This window comes from Dasypus novemcinctus, chromosome 5, assembly GCF_030445035.2.
Source record: "Dasypus novemcinctus isolate mDasNov1 chromosome 5, mDasNov1.1.hap2, whole genome shotgun sequence".
Lineage (NCBI taxonomy): Eukaryota > Metazoa > Chordata > Mammalia > Cingulata > Dasypodidae > Dasypus > Dasypus novemcinctus.
In genome coordinates, this window is record NC_080677.1 from 105,690,431 (window position 1) to 105,715,368 (window position 24,938).

The following is a 24,938-nucleotide window of genomic DNA, read 5'->3' on the forward strand; positions in this document are numbered from 1 at the left end:
TTGCTAAAAACAAATATCATGCAAAGAGTTGACTTAACATCAGGAATTTACTGGATCACAGTTTCAGAGGCTAGAAGGCTTGCTTCCTCCCGCGGTTGTTATCTTCTGGCTGGCTGCCCATCTTTGGGGCTCCTTGGCTTTTCTGTCACCTGGCAACAGAAATAGAGAGCCTTCTCCTTTCTCTTCTATGTTCCATTGACTTGAGCTTCTGGATACTCCCAATGGCTTCTCTTTCTGTGTCCAATATCCTTTACTTGTAAAGTCTTGAGCTATATTGGATTAAGTCCCATCCTCATAACTTGAGCACACCTTAACTAACAGCATCTTCAAAGGTCCTGTTTACAAATGATTTCATACCCACAGGATTAGGAGTCAAAATCTGTACATGCCTTTTGAGGGGGGTTATGATCCAATCCCCAATACTCAGTTTTCCTATCTATGTAATAGAGACAATCATCTTCCTCAAAGCATAGTGAAAACTAAATAAGATGATACCTATAAGGTAAACACTAATAAATATACGTTTCTCTCCTTTTGATGAATTAAGGAGAATCATGGATTTGGAGACAATAGAGCAGATAAGAATGAAAGAGAGAGAGAGAGAAACTCCACCTTCCATTTAAGCTTTATTGAGTCTTTGAGGAGCAAACATTCACATTTAATAGAAAATGGCATAAGATAGAATTTATAAAATAGAAGTCATTAAATGAGTCATAATTTTACACACATGAAATGAAAGATGGACTAATCCTCATTTTTAGAAACCAAAGTACCAACACACCCACTCCGCTGACCCTTGACTATGTGGACCCAGAGGTGTTCCTAGAATTACCTCCATATTATGAGAACACAAAAATGTTCAGGAAACTGCATAATGATTAATGAGCCTTAAAATGAATCAGTTACACAAGAGAGTAAAAAACCAACAAAAAATATGAAGTAAAGGGTAAAAGTTGAGAACTATTAACAAGAACACTCTAAATTTCAGGCCCTCCTCATACACAGGAAAAAAATAGCAATAAAGATCTCTAAAAATGGGTTTTGTTAAATTTAAAAAGTAACCACAACCTACCTTCCTAGCTCATTTTCACTAAAGCATTGGTTGGAGTGAAATTTTGCCAGGGAATGAACGGTCTGCTTTCCCACCCCTGTATCACCAGGTCAGGGGAGCCATGTTGTCATCCCCAACACCCACCCCAACCTAAGGACCCCAGGACCTGCCCTGCTGCTGGCCAGGGTGTCTCAAGGGGGCTTTGTTTCAATGACTTATGTCCTTTAGTACCAAGTCCCCTCACTGTTCCCAGGTCTAGGGCCTTACCTCTACCTACGCCAACACACACCCATACACACATCCCTGCACTTGCCCTGACTCTGGTCCGAGCCATCCCCATCAGTCCTTGCCTGGAGTCCTGCAATAAACTTCTAACTCATCTTCTGCTTCCCTCCTGCTCCTGCAATCAAGTCCCTCTACATGATCTTCTTAGAACTTCAGTCATGCCGCTCTTCAAATCAAACCTCTTCAAAGGCTTTCCATCGCGTGAGAATAAAATCCACACTTCCCGCCACATCCTACAAAAAAATCTGCGTTACATCAAGACTTTGACTGTCTCTCCATCTCACATTCTGCCACCCTCTCTAGCAGCAGTGGCTTCCAGGGTGTTTCTCAAATAAGTTATGAACATGTGGTTGTTTCTTTCTTCAGACACAATTTATAGCTATAAGCTTTATAAGTTTTATAATTTGAATTTATAACCATTAGCCTGTTGTTTACTTGTCTTCTTTTCAAATCTATGCTCCTCGACACCAGGGACCAGATCTGTGTATTCTGAGCACTAGCACAGCTCCTGGCACTTAATATTGGCTCTGGTCATTCGTTGAATGAAAGATGAATAAACAAGCCCTCTATGGGCTGGAGTTCTGACTCTAAATATCAGAAGCCCTATACTTTTAGCACATTTTGTAGTCATGAATCACATCACACATTTATAGACCTGGAACACTCAAAGCCAGTTGAAAGAGGAATAACACATTCAGCAGACTTATCTACTTTCTGATGTTACATCCACTCTTTATACTTCAGGCCTATCAGAGCTCTGGTCCTGATCCACTGTCATCCCCACTCCTATACCTGCTGATTCTGGTTCTCAGAATCAAGTTTAGCAATCTGGGCATGGAACTTTATGCCATCTACTGAAGCTACTGCTTTTGATTCCCAACTTAAGTCTGGCCCTGAACTCTGATTTCTTGGTTTTCCCTCCGTCCTATGCAACTTACTGTTGCAGACCTGGCCATGCCCCCAGATCTCCCATGTGCCACCAGGCAGGACAGGATTCTAAACCTCACCATGGGGCAGATCCCACCCCCACACACACAGAACACGCTCATGTGCACTGCTAGCCTTCCTCCAGACTGCCAGCCTCCTGAAGTCCTGTCTCCAGAATACAAGCACCTGGCATGTGTACGTTTATTCACTCACACAAAAAGCATTCTTAGAGCATCTTCTAGATCTTGTAATTACAGATAGACAAGATATGTTTTCTGCCTTCAAAGGAAGAAGGAGAAGTAATCTAAATCCAAAGTGATGAAATATCTATGCAGTAAACTATAGGGAAAGGAAACTTAACGGGAAAGAGGAGTAAATGGAGATCAGGGAAGGCTTTAGGAAAGGAGGCAAGAAGAAAAGGACAAGGAAAAGTTAACCCAGATTAATGTGGGGGAGAGGCAGGAATTCCAGACTGAGGGGCCACATGAGTGAATCTCTTGCCACGGGTCAGTTTGCTTAGGCCATCACTGGGCACCATACTCTTGATATCAAGTGCTGCATGCCTGAATGGAATTCTTTATCCACCTGCTCCCAAACAGCTATACCTTGCCAACTGGCTTGTCTCGTTTCTTGGTCTCAGCTTACCCCTCTATGTGTGCACACACAAACACACACAAGTACTTGTTCTTTCAAATATGTGCCACTTGCCCTCAGCATACTATGGATACCTTCAAGGAACTCCAGAAATACCCAAAGGATCAAGTTATTGATGTGACAGATCCAGCCATTCTCTAAGCATTCTTATGGACTCCTAAGCTAAGGCATCTCACATCATCAGCTTAGGCTAAATGTCCATAGCATAAAGCTTTGAGCTAAAAGAACATGAGAAATGTAAAGACTGTAAGCTAGACTGATATGATGGTTTGAAACTGAATGACCCCCAGAAAAATACGTTCTTAAAGTTAATACATTCCTGGGGACGCGAACCCATTGTAAGTAGGATCTTCTGGTGAGTAGGAGCTTAAGCTAAGTTAAGATATGATCCACCTCATTCAGGGTGGTCATTAATCCTCTTACTGGAGTCCTTTATAAGAGAATGAAATTCAGACAGAGAAAACCATGGAAGCAAGAAGCTAGAAGCAACAAAACCTGGGGAAAAAAGGGAGACACTAGCAGACACCATCCTGTGCCTTGCCATGTGACAGAGGAGACCAGGATCGCCTGCAGCTGGTCTTTAGGAAGAAGGTATCATTTGGATGATGCCTTGATTTGGACATTTTGATGGCCTCAGAACTGCAAGCTCGTAAGCTAATATATTCCTATTGTAAAAGCAAATCCATTTCCTGTATACTGTTTTCAGCAGCCTAGCAAACTAGAAGATCTTATGAGTACCATTAGAAGAGAATCCCAACACAGTAGGTGTTCAAATATTTGTTGAATTGAATGTTGCGTCAACTCACATAAGCAGTTCCATCTAGCACAGGATCTCTCTGGCAATAACATCATTTTTGAAGGGGAACACAATAGTTGCCCTCCATGATATCAAACACAAAAGAGCAGCAATGTACTCTGAACATCCCTCTTTCCCTTAATAGTCCATTATGTACGTGGCAGCCATGATACATGATGCAAATGTGGCTCCAGAGTCGTATGTCTGTGAGCACCACTGCCTGGCAAGTGTATCTGAGCTGCCACAACAAGCATCATTTTTTTCCTCACTGCTGCAACTGCCAGAAGATATGTTTAAATCATTACTTGAAATTCCTTTCCCGACTAAGCCTCTTCTCAGAGCTGTTAACAAGAAACAAAATGTGCTGACTTGAGTTTTACTTTCTCTCCTTCCCCCTGCCTTCCCCCTGTGGGGCCATCAATGAATCATGAAACAGCTCTGGTCAGGTAACAGTGAAAGAAGCAAAGAAGGAAGTGCCGTACTTGTCAAACATGCAGATGCTAGAGAATGGAGACTGTGCAGCTACGTTTAGCCAAGGGACATGATCCTTGAAATAATTGGCACCTATTTTAATAAACTATTCATTGTATAGCTTTCTGATTTTATTATTCTTGAGTCGTTTATTTTCAAGGAAGCCACAATTATTACTTAGTTCTTAAGTTATAAAGTAAACTGTAAAAACACAATCATAATAGTGAAGGCAACTCTTTCAGGGTCTACAAAATGATACAATATGAATGGATTTCATGTTGCTTCATTTCCACAGAAGGGAGTTTTTACAGCCTGTTCTTCTATCAAAACAGCATATTAAAGCTCTCATCTGGTGCTAGAGTTTCCAAAGGAGAAAAAACTTCAGAAAGGAAAAATAAAAAATCTAAGCGGGGGCAGTGGTGAGTGTAGGAGGAGCAGCACACTTCTTGTCATAACCTGGGCAGAGACCAGAAACCAGCTACCAAGGACAAAAGGAAGCAGTGCTGCTTAACCTGGCTACAGATGCTGATCCCTCAGGGGAAAATGGGACATCCAAATGCCAGAAACCATCCAAAGGACCAAGACAGGCTCCGTTCAGGCAGGACTCCATAAACTAAGGTTCATTCTGGCAGTAATTGAAAGAGTCAAGGACCAGAAAAAAAATAACTCAAAGCAGGGACCACACTGTGACAGATCCAGACTCCTTCTCAGCATGTGCCTGGGAATCTCAGAGAAAGACTCAAACCATCACTAGAGGTTGAATTCCCTTGTTCTAGTGATATGACTTTGAAAGGACATGCAAAATGTAAAGACAACAAGCTTGGTGAGGTCAGGATCCCAGCTCATAGCATGGGTCCAGTACACAATCAGGATTCCACTCTAAGGGATGCATACACAGCCAGACCTCAACAGCTATGGGAGGATCAGGCACCTCCACCCAGCCAGGTGGAAGATGACAAGCAGAGGTGGTAGGTCATATCCAAACCCAGGAGGTCTTAGTCTGGGAGTCAGAGGTAGGACAACACTTTAAGTTTGCAGTGACCTGGAGAGGGGCTCAGGGCTCATCCCAGGACCACCAGGTTCAGGGTCCATCATGGCAAAACCATTCTAAACTCCACGACTTGTGGAATGAGGCTGAGGACAAGTGGACAGAGGCTGAGGGCAAATTGTTGGCTCGGGCTCAGACACAGGTCCCACACCCACACACACAGAACACACTCATGTGTACTGCTAGCCTATTCAGCCACCTTCCTTCAGACTGCCAGCCTCCTGAAGTCCTGTCTCCAGAATACAATCACCTGACACTGCTGCCAAGAGCATAGGCAATACCAGGTGGGAATGAACAGGGAGAACAGGGGCTAAAGTGTCAGGGCAAGTCACATGCCAATCATCCACAAATGGATACACCTGAGTAATCATCAAGAGATCATGAAATAAGAATTGTATACATTTTGCATATATTAGACATTTCATAAATATACACATTACAAAGTGGAGAGCATATTCTATATTCAATACTCTGTGCTGCCTTTTTCTCCTCAGGAAACTAAGCTGAAGTCAATCTAAATTAATTTAACTCCCATTACAGCACATATTCCCACTGAGTTTGGGATCCACAGACTGCCACCCTTCACTGCCCCATTCCAGGTCTTTTTCTACATAACACTGTTCTTGGGCAATGCCTCTAAATGTTGCCTTCACTAAGGCAATGGTCCCATGAATTTGGGGTTGTCTGCATCTCTGTATCCTCTGATACACTATGATCTGCTAGAAAGAAGAGGCCAGGCACAGCATGGCCTGGTTCATGGTGGATACAAAATAAATGAATCAATTATTAATAATGGTTGGAACACTCAGAAAGCAAGAGAAGCAAGTACATTTGGTGAGCTAACATGGACTGGTATTTAATTAATTCATGCATTCAATTAGATGCCAGCACTGTGCTAGGTAGAATATTAGCCATGCTAAGAAAATAATAGCAGGATATGTTCCTGCTGACAAGAACAAAGCAAGTTTTAGGAATGATGAGAGCTAGCTGCCACTAACTAAACACTTGCTTAGGCCTCAGCTCTACCTTCTGCTTATTGAGCAAACTGGATCCAGGCTCAGAGATATGATCACTCCTGGGCTACTCCCTGGTGAAGACAGGACCTTACCATGAGCCACACATTTTTATGTTTGATCTCACTTAAATCTCACAATTATTATCCCCATTCTACTGATGAAGAAGTTGGGGCACAACAAGATTATATAAGTTATCCAAGGCCCTATTGCTAGGAAATGACAGAGATGGAACTCAAACCCAGTTGTTGAGAAGTTCTTAACCACTCCATAGCACTGTTTGGCTGAGAGATTAGGGGTGGACTGAACCTGCATGTTATAGGCTTTGGTATTGGCAAGTAAAATTTTAAGTGGCTTAACTGTTTGGAAGCCCCTGAGGGCTCCCAGATGTGAAGAAAATGCATGAGCCACTGTTGGAAGCCTCTCTGCCTTTCAGTTCCCAGTGCCTGCATGTCTTAGTCTTTCAGAGCTGCTATGATAAACACCACACAATTGCCTTAACCAATAAGAATTTATTGACTTGTGATTTTAGAGTCCAGAAATTCCAAATCAAGGCATTGACAAGGCATTCTGGTAGTGACTTGCCCCAACCCTTGGGGCTCCTTGACTTGAAGCTCTACTTCCATCACATTATAATTTCCTTGGTCTTTTCCTGTGACTTTCTCTAACTTCTGGCTTCTCCTCTAAGTCCTCCAATAATAAGGATTCAGGCCTACCCTGATACAATTTGGCCTTACCTAATAGGATCTTTAGGAGATCCTACTCACAAATGAGCCCACACCCTAATCACCTGAACGAATTCAGATACTCTCTGCAAATGGGCTCACATCCACAGCAACACAGATTAAGCCTTGAACATGCATCAATCCCCAATATTGATCAAGCCTGACCTCTAGGTTCACACCACCGCCACCCAACACTCCTGTGAATCTGGTGACACTGGTCATTCAGTGGAAAATTATGAAGTATCTATTATGTACCAGGCACTCTGTTGGATATGAGAGACACTTTCATTGAGGAAAATACATTCTGGTGGAAGAAATAAACAGAAAAAGAGGCATTTTGATCAGAGTGGCAAGTGGTACCTCATGGCTAAGCCCAGGGTATTATGGAAAGCACATTTCAAAGATGAGACAAGATGCCCCAAACTGCAAAATTTCAACATTTAAAGTAGAAATTGAATAATTAGACCCAAGCAAAGACAATAGTCAGATGTCACAATAAGTCTGACAGCCAGGGGAAACAATAATAACTTAGGGTAAAATACCTACCCCAGGGTTTGTGAGAAACTAGTGAAGTTAAGAGAGGGCAGGTGGGCAGCAGCCACTCAAAATCGTCTTCCATGATCCTTCAGGGAGAGTTGCCCCATATAGATAAGTTTGAAGGTAATTAATGGGTCACACAAGCCGTCTCTGGCTGTTCCAAATATCCTACATGCCAGGCAGTACATATGCCACCCTCATAATATTAATAAAACAGTTTCATTGCACCTTGGAAAAATTCATATAATCCCCATTCCTTTCTATAGTAATACCTGGTATCAAATAGTACTTTAGAATTTATAAAGTATATTGACAAGTATTATATCATTTGATCATCACTGAGCAGGAGGCCCCCATTTTACAGACAAATAATCTAATCCTCAGAGAGGCTCATTGATAAAGTTTCATAATTGAAGAGAGAATTAAACAAGTTCTTCTGACTCGAAGATGAGCTCCTCTGCCTCAAACTGCTTTGTTTACTAAAGACTTAACTACAACATTAGATTCATAGGTCTTTACAAAACTTATTTGAATGCTGTTTTCTTTTCATATTAACAGCAGCTGTTGCTACTTAGCAGTTACTAAGACCTACATATTAAGAAATGTGAGGAAAGGCCAGGGTGAACAGCAGCTTTGAAATTGCCTTCTATTTGATCAGGTTCTGTAGTAATTGTTAAAACCAAATACACTTTCTTTGGATCCCTATAAAGTTTCTGCAGTATCCCTACACCCACAGTTCCAATTTGCAATTTTCTCAGCCCTCCTTTGAAGTTATTCTTGCCAATTACCTGGTGTTAATATTAATTAAATATGGGCTGCAACTTAAAATGCGGTGTTATCAATGGAACTCAGCTGTAGAAATAAAAGTAAAAATTTCAATTGAATTTAAATATTTCCTTTCACGATAGTATTTTGCAACATTAATACTTCTGTCAAATTGATTTTTGCCTGCTGGAAGTCATTTTTCCAAAGCAATGAACATCTGAGGGGGAAAGCTGCTCTTTATGTATTCTTTCCTTTCTGTCATTGAAAATACTTTGTTTTAATCTTAAAGTGAATTCATTTTGGTTAATAGAAACTTGGTTCTTGTTTATAACTAAAGAGAAAAAAACAGGTTTTGTTTTAAAACTACACTAAGATATGATCAGTAAGCACTTTTCAATTGCATAGTAGGAAAGGAATTTTCCTTACTTTGTTTGCTCCCTACCAAAAAAAAATTCACTATCATCAAACTTTTTAGCAAGTGTCAGTCATTTTATATACAAAACTTAATTCATAAAATTGGTTTATTCCATTAACATTTCAAACACATCCAGCCAAGTCCAAGGACCTCTGTGGTACCTTCCAACTCTGAGATTTTAAGATTCTAAACACATGTCAGGCAAGAGTCAGAAGCTTCCAACATTTGCAAATTAGGGGGGAAAGTCACGTAGAAGATTTGACAGAATCAGGTCTTTTCTTCCCCCTGTAATATATGCAATGACAACTTACAGGCCCATCATCTTCAATAAGCCATTCATAAACATGATGGCTGATTAAAGGAGGTGTGTTGCCATACTGTGCAAATCCACAATGAAAAGATATAATAAATTCACATATTCCTTTCATCTTCAAAGATAAAGCTTTTGCTTCTTTGTCCTTCATAATGATAGTGGTAGCATTAACATTTATTATCCTGACTTCTTTTAAAAATTATAATAATGAGGTAAGACAAAGAAGTGAAAGAACTTATCTAAAGACTCAAGGAAGTCACTTATTGAGACCCAAGCTATAAGCCCCAGAGCTTACGATGAGAAAAGCATGCACGAATATTATCAGCCCCTTAATTACAACATCATTAAAACATCATATCAAATAATTAAAACAAATCAGAAACAGAGGACTGTAGTCTCATTTGAGGGCTTGTCAAATGGGTGATGGATAAACCTTAACAATCAGCAACAACTAAGCTATTCCCTTCCCTTAGCCAAAAGAAGCCGAAGAGGAAACCAAAAATAAATTAGGCCAGTAAGAACTCTCTGGATATCCAGTTTTTCAGTTATCATCATAAAGATTTACACCTTGGAATTACAAAAAGCAGGGCTGCTGAAAAGTCAGTACATGGCTGTACTGGCAGTGCCCGCTGTGATCCTACTGTGAAGTTCTTGAATACATAGAAGATATTTCCCTGGGTGCTTCTTCACTATTAGCCCCTCTCAAGGACATTTCTTGATTTTCTGCCACGTACCAGAAAATTTCAGCTTTGTCTTTTGTCATAAGTTACTGTTCTCTTATGAAAAACTGCCTTTAAATCTTTTTTCTTCAAGAACTCCTTCCACCCTCTCCCATCATAGAACCTTTCTTTAAGGGAGGGTGAGAATCCTCCCATTGCTACCAACCCATCAGAAGAGCATATACTGCCATGCTCTCAGTTTCCATTGCCAAGTCTAGACCATTATTGCCACCCCTTATATAAAGCTTCTCCTCCTCTATCCTCAGCTCTATTTGCTTCTCACTCTACATGTTCTGTAATCACATTTCTCCCTCAATGATCAATTTGATGAGGATGAGCTTCAGGTCTGTGTCTCATCTCCTGCTTTACCTCTGGACACATGTTCTTTGATGCTCTTCTCCACAAAGATATGCACAGACACAAATCATTTTATTTCACTTGCTTTATTGCACTTCACTGATATTGCATGTTTTATTGAAGATTTGTGGCAACCCTGTGTCAAGCAAGTCCATAGGTACCACTTTCCCAATAGCATGTAGTCACTTCATATCTCTGTGTCACATTTTAGTTAAGGTATGTACATCACTTTTTAGACATAATGCTACTGCACACTTCTTAGACTACAGTATAGTGTAAAAGTAACTTTTATAAGTCCCGGGAAACCAAAAAATTCATGTGGCCCACTTTTTTGCAATATTCACTTTATTTCAGTAGGTCTGGAATCAAACCCACAATATCTCCCAAGTATGTCTGTGCTGGTACCTTAAGTTTAACGTGCTCATAATCAAACCCATGCTTCCCAACCTAAACTGACCTTTATATTTAACTATCTCTTTTCTATTCATGGCACTTGCATTCTCCCAGTTGTCAGGTATGGAATTTCAAGTTCATCTTTCTTTCTTACCTCCAAACTCTACTTCTAATCAGTTGCTAAAGTCCACAGACTCCACCTCACCAATGTCACTCAGATCTGTCCTTTTTCTATTTCTATTACCACTATCCTATATCAAGCCAAGGTTATTGCAATGGCTTTACAACGGGTCTCCCCATCTTCCACTTCTCACTGGTACAATCTCAAATACATATCCTGATAGATCCATCTCTCCTCGGTAGTTTTCTCCATTGTCTAGAAAATTAAGGATAAAATGATTATTCCTTGATTTGAAATAATGAACTGTGTGCTACTGCCAAGGTTTCTAATCACTATACAAATTTTATTCCCACAAAGCTGTGCTATGTGCAGATCCCAAATTTGTTTTTTGCCTTCCCCAGTACAAGTTTTATAGTCTGGAGATGGCTTGGGTTAAGACTATAGCAGCTAGTATAACAAAGGGCTATTTGCCTTTATTCTATCAAGTATCTCCTGTCCCTGTGTCCCTTGGAAGGGCCTCAACTAGAGAAGAGTCACCATGGAGGTCTGTGTTCATAACCACCATTCCCTTATAAACCTCATTCTCCCAGATTCATAAAGGACATTTCCCAAGCCTCAGATTTTACAAAAAATGAAATCCATTCTAATCAAACCACACAAGCAATTTATCTCTAAACAGATTTTCATTTCACTATCATTCCATTATGATCTGTCTGGATTAATCAGAGATAAGATGTAGGAAGCCTCAATTTAGACAGAAATTTCTTAGCAATCAATGTTGCTAAAGAGAACTTCAGAATAGAATACAGGACAATGTATAAGAGTTGGAAAAATACATAATCTAATTACTTGGCAGACACTCCAGAAAATGAATTTATACATCTCCTTTGCAGCCAATATACTAAGATTTTTAAAACGCACCACTAACACAGTGACAGAAATGTCATCAGTGTTGTACTAACAGCATCAAATGTTACAGAACTAATAAATTTACATTAGAGGCATCAGATAATTTCAGAATGGTTTAAGTTGTTCCCACTTGCCATTCCCATTAATATCATTGTCATGTAAAAGATTTAATTTTCAGCTATTTTTGTTCTAGATACAATCTTTGTCATTAAAATGAGGGATGATTTTGATATTTAATATATTCCATGGCATACTCTAGTGTGGTACTAATTTGGCCTTTTCAGTATTCTGCATATTAATTGACAATCCATCCCTCCTCCATCCCCTAGATTAGTGACAACTGAAATAGAATGGACAGCCAACCAAGTCACAGAATACTGAAAGGATTAACACAGAAGAAACATGTTGGTCTAATCAGGAGCATACACAATGCACTCACATTATTTTCCCCCATACCAATGACTAAGAAACAGGAATAATGAATGGCACCATCTGTATCCTTTTATGTGACAGTATTACCAAAGTACGGCAATGCCCCCTAAAAAGTGGAAACTGAATATTTCTCATTTTAGTCAAAAGAATAAAATTGCAACATCACTGAGCTTTTAGAATAATGCATTATATCAGATCTGCAAAACTTGTCAAATAAAGTCAATTTTCATAATAATCTATTTCATGCACGTAAAATGTGTTCTGGATTTGAAGAATGTGCAGGGTCACTGCAGAACACTTATCATTTCAATACATACTCTGTTTGTTTCCTTCTTTTGTTGAATTATCACCCTGGTGAGAACTGACATCAGCTATTAAAATAATGCATTAACCCTGCCTCTAGAAGCTATCATTGTCATTTGACTGGGCATTTCCTCTAAGGATAAACTTTTATCCAAGAAGATAATATAACTTGTCATAATTTAAAGTTCAACCAAATGTTCTGAACAATGTTTATAGCAATAGTGATATACGGTAATTTAAAATTCCAGAGAGCAAAGATTATGGCTACATCAACACTTACAGCAGGTATGAACAGTTGTCCAATTAAACCAGTTAAACCTGACCAAGAAGATCAAGTCTTTACTACATTTCTCTACTACAGCACAGCACAACAAACAAATGTTAAACAAACCACATACTGTGTATAATAAATGTCTATGCCTTATCATGTCCTCTATCAAAATGGATTCCAGGCATCTGCAAGTCTTTCAAGAGAAGACCCTCTTCTAATGACTTTAAACTCTCTGTCTTTAGTAATTCTCATTAAGCCCAAATCACTACTATGATCTTTTTCTGAGGTGAAGCCTCCAAGAAAGACAATAAATTATTAACATAAGTTCTTCCTTCAAGTTCAAAATTACTAAACAACAGTCAATGGACACTAATTTTTAATTTTTCTACAATACAATGTGATTACTTTAATAAAAAACATGTAAATTTTTGTTCAGTAAGTCTTTTTATTTTTACAATGAGTCTCAATAAGAATAATAGTCTTTGTTAAGGAACAAAAATATGCTTCTTTTCATTCACAAAAATATATTATTGACTAATCAGCAATAGGGTTTGTGCTGTAGGTTGTTTTTGTTTTGTTCTGCTTTTTCCAAATAGGAGAATGGATCTACAAACTCATGGCTAGATACATAGGTTGGTGAAATGCCTACAGCAATTTGGATAAGCACCTTGAAAAGAGCCCAGGATGGTCCCCATCGGCACCTGGTTCCAACCAGCTTTTTATATCTTGCCCTTCATCCCACTGAAAACTTCATTTTATGTAAGAATGAAAATGCAAAAAGTCAAATATGACAGGAAAAATATCCTGTAAATATAGCCTTAAGGACTACTTCCATGCTGTTTTAAGATAATTTCGAGTCTTAATCCCTCTAGTGTTGGATGTTAAAATCCACTGCTTTTTTTTTTACTGACTCACTAATGTAAACTTCCGTCTAGAACAATCAAATAGTATATCATTTATTCAAATTTACAGTGGCTCTAACGTGCCAGCAAACTCCCTTGTCAAAACAGACAACTTAAAAAATGTTCCCCTGGGTCAAAAGATCTATTTCCTAAATTAGCACCAAAGTGTCACCTTGACAGACCTACGAACAACAAAATCATTTATAATAAACCTAGCTTCCCTCTAGAGTGGACAGCCTAGGTCACACATCTGTAGGAGCCCTAATTATTCCACACAAACGAGAAAATGCTTGGAGGTGCTCAGACATCTGCCAACTGTCTCCTCCCCAGACAACAATCTGAAAAATATATGCTTACCGATCTCCCTGGAGAGCTGGGTGAAGGCCTCGACACCACTCTCTCCGTAGTTCCCTTCGGAAGCCAGCGTTGACACATAATTCCACCCCAGCTCAGTCACAATGTCCACCATGGCCTGTGCTTGGTAGGAGTCCGGCGGGACCACCCGAGAGAAAAAGTCATACCTGGTGTTATCACTTAGCTCTGGGGCTGTGGATGCATAGCTGATTTGAGGTATCTGCAAAGCAAACAACAGGCCGTTTCAACCCAGGAGGAATCTTGAAGAATGATGGATTGTCACAGGTGACTGAACAGCCAGATCTCTACCAGAAACCCAGACTTATCAGGCTGAAACCAAGACATGGTTTAATGGTCACCAATTTAATTAGAAAGTATCTTATAAAGGCCTGTGGGCTCCTTTTCTTTGAAAGCAAAGTATTTCTAAACAGAAAGAATTTAATTTTACTTCAGATTCAGAATTGGTTCTGAATCCAAAGCAAAACAACCGTGCTTTTTGTTACTATTGCTTTTTTATTCTTTACACAACACATTCTGATAAATAATGAAGCAGAAATGAAGATTTCATATACACATAATCAGGAAAAAGTCACCTCTGAAATTGTCTTTGGCCTTAGGACAGAAAGGCTATAAAATGACTAACAGGGAATTTAATATAAGCCCTTTTGACACCTGATATCATTTTAGTCTTAAGATTGTATTTTTGGTAAGATATTTTAAATAGTTTTGCCAGGTTTATTCATTGCTTATTGATACAATCCTTGAATACCATGAAAAGAAAAGATGTGGTAACAGCCAACCACATATTCCTTTTTTTTTTTAAGATTTATTTATTTATTTAATCCCGTACCCCCCCCCCCCCCCCACTGTCAGTTCTCTGTGTCTATTTGCTGCATCTTTGTTTCTTTGTCCACTTCTGTTGTCGTCAGCGGCACGGGAAGTGTGGGCAGCGCCATTCCTGGGCAGGCTGCACTTTGTTTTGCACTGGGCAGCTCTCCTTACGGGTGCACTCCTTGCACGTGGGGCTCCCCTACGCGGGGGACACCCCTGTGTGGCGCGGCACTCCTTGCACGCATCAGCACTGCACCTGGGCCAGCTCCACACGGGTCAAGGAGGCCCGGGGTTTGAACCGCGGACCTCCCATGTGGTAGACGGACGCCCTAACCACTGGGCCAAGTCCGTTTCCCCACATATTCCTTAATAAAAACATTTTACCAACCAATCCCCCAAAAGTCACAAAAAAAGAAATCCACACCCTAACTACCTTAAGAAAAAGATACTATTTTCTGACAAACAAGATAAATTGCTAGATTTTTAAAACCAGGATTCCTAGTGTATTTTCCTAAACAAACTGGAACTGAATAAGTACTTAACCATATGCCACAAATCGCCCCCTCTCCCTAAATGTAACATTTACTCATATCCAAGTGAGGACTCACTATAGAAGTGAAAAATACTTTGATACAACACATGGAAAGAAGTCAAGATTAGGACGTCCAGGCTAGAGTGGGGCCTGGAAAACACAGGAAGTCTGGCAAGAAGGCAAGAAAGATATTTCAGTCACAGGAAAGTACATATCCAAAGGCACAGAGTCAAGAAAGTTCAAAGTATATTCTAGGACTTGCCGAGTTTCAGACATCAGGAATGTCTAGTACCAACGGAGAAATGTCGGGAAAAGCAACTGCAAAGGTGGATAGAATCCAGATTAGGAAGGGTCAGTCAAGTATGACAAGGAGTGTGGACTTTATCCCGAAGGCCAAAGGGACGCACAGGGAGTGGCATGATCAGATACTTGTTTTAGGAGACAGCAGTGGAAAGCAGTGGAAAGAGCAGCAGCCCTCAAACTTCATTGTGTACTCAGGTGGCCCCATTCCCAAAGATTCTGGATCTACATGTGCAGAAACCTATGAGTCTGAATTTTAATCTGGTACAGGGGAATCTGGTTCAGGTGAACCCTGCAGTGTACTTAGAGATGCATTGAATTAAAGAGAAGCCAGACTAGATGAAGAAAAATCAGTTACAAAACTATTAAAGAAGTGTAAGCAAGAAAGTATGAGAACTGAACTAAGATAGTGGCAGAGGGAAAAAAGGTAGGGGCTAGAACCTAAAAGTATCTAAAGGACAAGGATTGGTGTGGAAGATAGGAAGAAATGTGGAATGCCTCAATTTTGGGTCTTTGGCAACTGAATGGATGGTGTTTCTATTTACCAAGATAGGTAGAGAAAAAGGAAGTGATTTAGAGTGCAAAAAACATTGAGTTCAAATTTCAACTTGTCTGTTTGGTGGTTCCTTTGAGATAAATGAAAGCAACTAAAAAAAAGAACAATGAGATTTGGGGACCTGTAGTTTAAGAGAGTCTTCAGGATTGGAGATAATGATTGGGGTGGGGAAGGGGGACAACATGGAAAAGGTAGTTAAAGCCATGGGAGAAAAGCATGAAAAGTGAAAGGAGAAGAGCAGTTTGGGAATAGCTATGCTCCTTCACTCCTCTGTAAAAGTTTAGAGGTGAAAATGGCTCCAAGATGCCTAGATACAGGTTGCTTGGTGGAAGGCGTAGGTTTGACTCATATATAAAATAATTAGACTTGCTCTCCAGCAGATCCCTGCAGCCAGCACCAAGCCTCTATGTCAAAGAGGCTGCAGTTCCTCCTTCCCACAGGGGCTGCATGCCCTGGGGTCCAGTAGTCACCTACCATTCCTGGCCCAGACAATTCCCAGTTCACATGGACGTTCTGATTCCACTCTTGGCAAGTTTGAGAATCCCTCCATATCTGAATAGACTTTCTTTGGACTAGAGGGTCCTGCTCCACATCGGTAGTCAGTGAAGTGACACTGATATTCCTAGGATAAAAAGTTTCAGTCATCCAGGGAACAGAAGAAGAATACCTTGCTTGGAGATCTCCAGGGTGCAGCTGCTTGTATCTGCCTCCCCTCCCAGGATGCTGGCTCTGGAAAACCAGCTCCTGCCTGAATCCATTCTGCTTCTTTGCAACCTGCATCTACCTGTACTGGTTAAAATGATTACTCACACTAGCATATTCAACCCCAAATTCTTTCTGGGGACTATGAAATCCAGTCTGACCTGTCTTCTTTTTAACTGTGTGCTTTCTCTGCCAAAGACACTGACTCGATCTTGGAAGACTGTTCCCTTCCCTAGGCTTTGTGCCTTTGAAGGGCATGAAACTCAGTAAGGACAGTTCCATCTCAAACCACACAGTCTTGGCTTTCTTCACCTTTTCTCATTTGCTTCTAAAGGACCAGGGAAAGAGACAATGGATGACTCAGGGAGCTCTACCTCTTACTTGGGAAGAGCAAGAGTATGTGCATTTTTATGTTGTAATGTTATGATAACAGGAATTCAGAAGGCTGACTTTCCCTTTGAAAGGAATTCTGTGTATGTGTGTGCTCTGTGTGTGTGTGAGAGAGAGAACAGAAGGGGAGGAGAGGATACTATAGAACATTCGATAGCACTATAGAATTTCCTTGTCTTATTTGGGTACATAAGAGTCCTCCCACTTCCTCAGCTACTCAAAGTCCAGCAATAAAATATCCTATACATCCCCACCCTGCCTATAATAATGAGCCACCCCTTTCTAAAAATGAGCACAACGTGTGAAAATTGAGTGTTTGGAACCAAAACTAATTATCTCAAATTACTACCTTCAGACAGTCACTTTCAGGGCTGTTTAATTAGCAGTCAGTCTCATGTTTAGGATTAATTAAACAGGTGTAAGGAGTATATAAAATAAAAGTGCAGCTAGAAGATGGCCGTTTGAATAAGTAATGGTCTTTCTCCCCAAAGTCTTGAATCATTTCCTCCTTCTGGATCCGCATGTAGAAAAGCAATGTGAAAGTACATCTTTTTATTTTCATTTCTCCAAATTTTGATAAGGTGCAGTCTACAACAACGTGCATCAGCATATACTGATAGGGTATTTCAAAACAACTTCTCAAGTCATCATGAAGACACATTCCATTTTTAGTTTATTCTGCCAGACCACTGAACTTCAGTTCATTAAACATTTTAATTTCTGTGCCACTATCCCCCATATTTCCACTACCTTCAAAATTAACCTCCTACTGGCAACTGAAGTGGGATTAAAATCTGAATGTTTATTTTTTCTTTTCCTATACCAAATCCACTGTAACTACTCCCTCAACCCTGGAGGTTTCATCTTCTAGAAATAACAACAGAAAAAAAGGTAGGGTATGGGAGAGAACTGGAGAGGGAGATGAGAAGAAGGCGAAAAGAAGGAAAACATACTGATAATATGAGTTAGGAAATTAATCCTGCAACAGTTCTCGCATCCTTTTTAAGCCTCTATTGATTCCCATATGCTCATTTGAAGGATATAACCCAAACTTCAAACTTTCAGTATGGCTCACAAAGACTATCAGACTCTGTCCATCCTTGCTTCCTACATCCTATCGTCTTGGACTCACAACCACACCTTAACCTTTCAGTATCCACACCATTCCCCATGATGTTCCCTATATGGGGATTGTCTTCATTTTCTAGGCTGCTTAGTTTTCCATCCCGTGCAATGGGTTGGCTTAAATAATGTGAAGGTATTGGCTCACGGTTTTGAAGCTAGGAGAAATCCAAAATCAAGGCATCAGCAAGGATATGCTTTCTCCTGAAAGTCCGTAACACTCAGGTGCTGGATTGCTGACATTCCTTGGGGTTCCCTGGCTTGCATCCCTGTTCCTGTCACTTGGCAACATCCTATCCTTTCTCTTCTGGGTTCTGCTGACATTCAGCTTCGGGCTCTGCCCTGTGACTTTCTCTGATTCTGACTTCTGGTTTCTTTCTCTTTCTAAGGCCTCCAGTAATTACGATTAAGAACACAACCTCATTAACACCTTATTAAAACTAACACCTTCAAGAAATTCCATATAATAGCTTTATACCCAAAGGAATGCAGATTAAGAATAAGACCATGGGGGAAGCAGATGTGGCTCAAGTGATAATGCCTCTGCCTACCATATGGGAAGACCCGGGTTCAATCCCTGGGACCTCCTGGTGAAAAAAAAGAAGAGAAAGCATGCCTGCGTGGCGAGCCAGTGTCCACACGATGAGCCAAGTGCCCGTGAGAGTGCCCGCATGGTGAGCGAGTGCCCGCGCAGTGAGCCAGTGCCTGTGTAAGTGAGTCACGCGGCAAGATAATGACGCAACAAAAGAGAGACGAAGGGGAGAGTCAAGGTAGAGCACAGCAGACACCAGGAACTGAGGTGGCACAATTGACAGGGAACCTCTCTGCACATCAGAGGTCCCCAGGATCGAACCCCTCTGAATCCTAGAGGAGAAAGATTAGACGAGTAGACAAAAAGAGAAATAAATACAAAAGACACAGCGAATGGATGCCGACAGCAAAAACATCAGGGTGGGGGCAGGGGAGGGGAAAAAAATAAATCCTTAAAAAAAAAGAATAAGAACATGTCTGAATTGGGCACATAATTCAACCTACCATAGGGACAATCTTTCTGCTCGCCGCCACCTGATGATCTTCTACACAAATTCAATATCTAGCTCAAAAGTCACCTCCTCCCTGGGAAGCTTTCACTAACTCTATCAGGCAGGCGTCTTTTGCTGCTCCAGCTCCACAGCCCCTATCACCTGACATTAGAATCATGACTGCCTTCTGGTTTATGAACTTCTTAGGGGCAAGGTCTCTGTGTAATTTGTTTTGTATCCCCAGCACCTGACAGTACAAGTGCTCAAGGAATTTTCTGAAGCAATTAAACTGTGATAAGAATTTTGATACAGCCTTTTCCCTATGGCTCCCTACCCTGCAATCCATCAAAATATCGTGCAAGTGCCTCTCCATTTGTCCCTCTCAGTCCTTCAAATCTATTTGCTTTATATCCTAGGAGGCTGCTCTCTATGAACTGCATCGCCCAGAGCTCCCTTGCCTCTGACTTCCACTTGAGTTTGGCCAATGAGAAGCACCAGCAAGAAATGGAAGGGCAGGAAGAGGAGAGGTCAGAGAATTTATTCCCCCAGCTCCTTCTCCACCCCTTCAGTGTTTCTTTACCTGACAGTCTCTACCAGGTTCCAGTAACAAGTGCTCTCACCCTCCTTGCACCTTCAGTCCTTGCCATAGTTGCTAGTTCTTGAGCGCTTCACCATTCCAAGTTGGTTCCCTTAAGTGGGCACACACCATGTAAATGGTCCTTTGTTAACCTCTCTTCCATTACCACTTCGAATATGCCAGAAGCCTAACCAGCACACCCACTGTTACTGGTCAGTGTAGAAGGTACAATCTACTGCTGTGCATCCCCATGCCCGGCCTGCCCTAACCACTCAGGCTTTTCCTCCCCCTTCCCTTCCAGCCTTCTCTACCATGGTTGTCATGCGGCTTTTTCCTTTCCTTTCTCTTTTGGTTCCTTCAGGCATCAAATTGCGTGATTTGAAAACACCTGTCATTTTGTTTTTCTTCATTTTCTCATTTTCTTTCCGCTGAGGTTTCATAAGAATACGATGCATGCTTAAAAAAGGCCACATTTCCATTGCCCAAATAAAGCATATTTGAAGCAATTAATTACACAATTCAGGATACGCACTGTCATAACTCTCCCTAAATAGCTGCTTTCACTTCCACTTGTCTGATCATTGTTTTGGTTAGGATAAAACTCTTTCCCTTCTCCCACTACAGTCTTCAACCCACAGAAGAGTATATTCCTGCCCCCCACCCCTCTTGAGGAGTTCCAGTACAAGTGTTTCCTATCTAATACCCTTTAGCAACTCTTCGCAGAAGGGAGGGGAAAACACCAAGGGTCAGAGTTCTTCATTTACTGTGCAAGAGCAGAGAAGGTTGCCAGCCTCCAAAGCAGGAAGCAGGCTCTGCCTCTATTTTCTGGCCTGCCCACACCCATCCCTGGGTTTTTTCTATAGATTAAAGAAACAGACAGAACCTTCCTTCTGGGGAAAGGAAACCCTCCCCTCTGCTTCATATTGCACTGGCAACCAGGTATGTGAGAGAGGCCTGAAGCCCATGCCTCTGGTGGAAGCATAGTGGACTCAGTCTTCTTTGCAGGTGAAGTTCTCTCCACAGGTGGATCCCAAGGTGATCTGGTTTAGAAGTAGGAGACCCAAATTTCTGTCCTCAGGTCCAAGCTGTATTCTCTCCAATCCAGTTCTTAAGAGACCACCATGTGTCTGGGGAGGTACTTGGTGCTTGCCCAGCTGTTAATAAAGATAATTACTTGATCCACATGTAGCTAGATACTCTGTCAATCTTCAACTTCCAAATGCTAAGACATTTCAAACGTTTGATTTAGAGTTCAAAGAGGCAAAATTCCTATTCAAAAGAAATTCATTTACAGCTTCTTGGGTATTTTGATAACAAGAAAAATAAACAAACATATATATAGACCTATATATTTTTTAAAAGAAGTTAGCAGAGATTCTTGTCCTGTAGTACCTGTTTTCCACTTCTAGGTAGAAACCCCAGTTTTTACAAAGGCAGTTGGCCCCTTACAATAAGACCACATTTCCCAGTACAGCTCTGCAAAATGTCCTTAAGGAAGAAAGCATGCCCTCTCACACCCCTCCCTATTTCCTGCTGCCTGGAATTTGGACATTTGGCTCCAGTATCATTAACCACCCACCTTGGGCCATGTGGAGTTAAAAAGCCACACCCTGGGAAGCAGACATGGCTCAACTGATAGAGCGTCTGTCTACCATAAGGAGGGTTCAGGGCTCAATCCCCAGGGCCTCCTGACCCATGTGGTAAGCTGGCCCTCCCACAGAGCTGCTGCCACGTGCAAGGAGTGCCATGCCACGCAGGGGCGTTCCCACGTAGGGGTCCCTCATGCTCAAGGAGTGTGTCCCACAAGGAGAGCCGCCCCGCATGAAAAAAAGCACAGCCCACCCAAGAGTGGCGCTGCACATACAGAGAGCTGACACAGCAAGATAACTCAACAAAAAAGAGACGCCGTTTCCCAGTGCTCCAGGATAATGCAAGAGGACACAGTAGAACACATAGTGAATGGACATAGCAGACAACAGGGGGAAGGGGAGAGGAATAAATAAAATAAATCTTTAAAAAAAAAAAGCCACACCTTATCCCAAGCCATGGGGGTATATCTGGATTCCTCAAATAACCTGTTCTTCCTGCTTCCAGTCTTGCCCTTGTCAAATCCATTCTACACCCAGCAACAAAAGTGGTCTTTAAAAAAAAATCTTATTGAAACTTTGCTCTTAGAATAAAACTCAAAACTCCTGCTGCAGAAGACTTGTGTTCTGGCTTCGGACCACTTTCTTGCTCACTCACCTGATCCAGCCACACTGGCTTTCCTTCTGTTCTCTGACTCTGACGTTCCTCTCCTCCAAACCCAGGTCTGCTCTTCCACAGGTTTTTCTCAAGGCCTCCCTGGCTTTTCTCATCCTTCAGGCCTTAGCTCAAGTGTATCCCCTCAAAAAGGCCTTCCCGGAAACTCTATGTAATGTGGTCACACACACTCTGTCATTATCTCATCTCCATCTTTATTTCCTTCCTTATATTTATCACAACCAGTCATTAATTTGTGTGTGCTCTTTCCTCTACTAAAATGCAGATTCTAAGGGATCATCTCTACATTGTTCACAGGCATAACCCAAACTCCTAGAGCATACTTAGGGTTCTATGAATACTAGTTGAATGAAAAATGAATCCATTCATCCATCAGTCAATCAAGAAACCCTTTTATTGTTTTCTTCCACTTAGAATAATTTTGAAAGATATTTCTATGAAACTATTACAGAAAAAGTCATCTATTTCCTATTTCCTTTATTATTCAAAGATGCATTCAGCTGTTAACACTTCTGATCAGCATGAAATATCCATTGTTACCAAGCTGAGATTATACAATTCCACTCTAAATCAAGTTAGTTTTATTCAGTTGTAGCCTGTGTAAAATTATTGTCGGGAAGCATATGATCTCTATTATTAAGCTTTTTGAAACATCATGAAATGGTCATGAAAATTTACAACTGTCTTGGCAAAACACTTCAACAGTCCATGGACTTCCATTGTTATTAAGAATAAAAATTATATTTCTAATCAAGGGCCAAAGTTACAGATTAGTCATTTGTCCCTTCCTGCTTATGTCTGGATATAAAATGAATATTCAAGTCAGGGCTGAAAGTGATTATTTCTCCCTCAAATGGATTCTGATTATATATGATTGAGAGAGTAAGACTGGGGTTACTAAGACTCAAAGGGGCTCAAGAACTTCCAGACTCCATAAACACTCTTTCATTTCCCAGGAGATTACAATTCCATATCAGCTGCCTTTTTGAAGATTCCCCACTGTTTACTTATCAAAGTATTGGGTAAGCTTGAACTTGCCTTGTCTCCTTGAAACAGCATGAATCCTGCATCCATTCCCCCTGGTCGGGCTTGCCAAAGGTAGCTAGAAAGCCAGTCTACCCCTGGCGAAAGCAGCAATGAGCCTCCTAAAGCAAAGCTCAGAGAAAGCCCCTCAGAATATTAGTAAACTTAAGTCTCCCTGCAAGAAACTCACACATCTCTGAATACACGTTTACAGAAAGATAACAGTTTAAGACCTGAGTACATCTTCATGCTCAATCGCTGCCCAAAAGGGCTTTTGTTTTTTATCTCTGCAAACCTTGTTCATTGATTATCGAGCTTAATGGTGGGGGTGGGGGTGGGGGGGTTGGCAGGGTGGGTTCTTCGTGCTGTTCAACAGCATCATTGGTTTTCTCCAGTGCAAGGTCAGCTTGAAGATGTGCTCTTCCCCAGGGGGTAGCGTCTGCCTGAGCACTTCTGGGCTTAGCAACAGCAGCCATCACTAAGATAGCTTCCTGCCACCTGGCCCGGGGATAGATTTGTTGTTGCTGCAGAACTGGGACCAAAAAAAAAAAAAGACCATAATGATTATAACCATTAACTTTGTCTTTTCAGAGTTGACTGATCTCTGGTATTAAAACTACTAGTTGCTTGTGGCAAGACATGAGTATATAATCAGAAATTACATAGAAAAAGGGAGTCAGGGCTAGAAGTCAATGCCCAGCATTGGCCCTCTCCTCCCTCCACTGCTCCAAATATTGCTCCTTTCAGCTTAACGAAAATGGAATAAGGAGAGAGAAAAGGAGAAATGTAGTCAAAGAGTGAAATAATAAAGAAGAGTGATGACCATCTTGATTGCTTCCCAACACAAGGAAGTATTATTTCACTCTCAAGTCAAAACTCCACTCAAGACAATCCTGCCCACACATTGGACAGCTATTACGTTATTCGTTATTAATTTTCCTCTTCATACAAGTTAGTACCAAATTTGAAATTCAGTCTCTGCCTTTCAGTCTCTGCCTTTCCTCGCAGTTAGTTGGATCGGAGAAAGACAGGAGTTTTATGTTTTGAAGCATGGTGGTGCTTAGCAAAAGAAAAGGAGAAGAGACATATTGAAATGGGAAAGTGTGGAGGCAATGCAAAGAGAGAGGGGGCAAGACAGAAAGAGAGAAAGAGAGAGGGAGAGAGAGATTTCATTGTTCATTGTACTATATTTTATTTCTTCCCTGTCTCAGCTCACATGAACTAAGCAAAACTCTCTATACACTCCCAAACCAAAAGGCCCTGCTGTTAGTTAACACAGCAGAGTACAACACAAGGGTAGCAGGTTTAAGGTCATAAGTTCAATTCCATTATGGGCCAGAATGCAGACTGTACCTCTCACCATAACTTTCCTCCTTACAAATGCACAGCACCAACAACAAAGTTAGCCACAGAGCGGGGAGACAAGGTCAATCCATTCTCACTACCAGATAAATAATTCAAAGATGTTTGCTACTGATGGTGAATCCAAAATTTCAGTGGCAAACATGAAGAAGACCAAGTCATAGGAGGCACATGATCATCCTATTTTTGTACATATGTATGCCTGAAAGTATAAATGCATGTTATACATAAGAAGTCCCTTCTAGATTTTAAATAATCCATTTGACTGTTCTATTGGATTGTAAAAGAGTACATGTCTCACCACTTTTTCAAGGATATTGTATGAGTCAGAGAAGCAACTGGAAACAAATGGAATGCTCAAATGAAGGTAACTCCAGTACGGTTAATAAAAGGACTCTTTTCAAGGGATGGGCAGTGTGTGGGGAATGGCAGTGGAGAGCAGCAATCCAGCAGCAACCAGAGGAGGGATGTTGCCACTAGGCCTCAAGCAACTGCAGA

At 41.1% G+C, this 24,938-nt stretch overlaps 1 protein-coding gene across 9 annotated transcripts in view; it reads right to left on the reverse strand.

Moving 5' to 3' along the window:
• The window catches only part of GRM8 (glutamate metabotropic receptor 8), an 850,565-nt gene that overhangs the window by 646,454 nt on the left and 179,173 nt on the right, over positions 1–24,938 (reverse strand). For all 9 annotated transcript variants that reach the window (XM_004471660.3, XM_071215255.1, XM_058297320.1 and 6 more), the window contains one exon: positions 13,765–13,981. In XM_004471660.3, the coding sequence (XP_004471717.1) occupies positions 13,765–13,981 (217 nt within the window). The remainder of the gene's footprint in view (positions 1–13,764; positions 13,982–24,938) is intronic.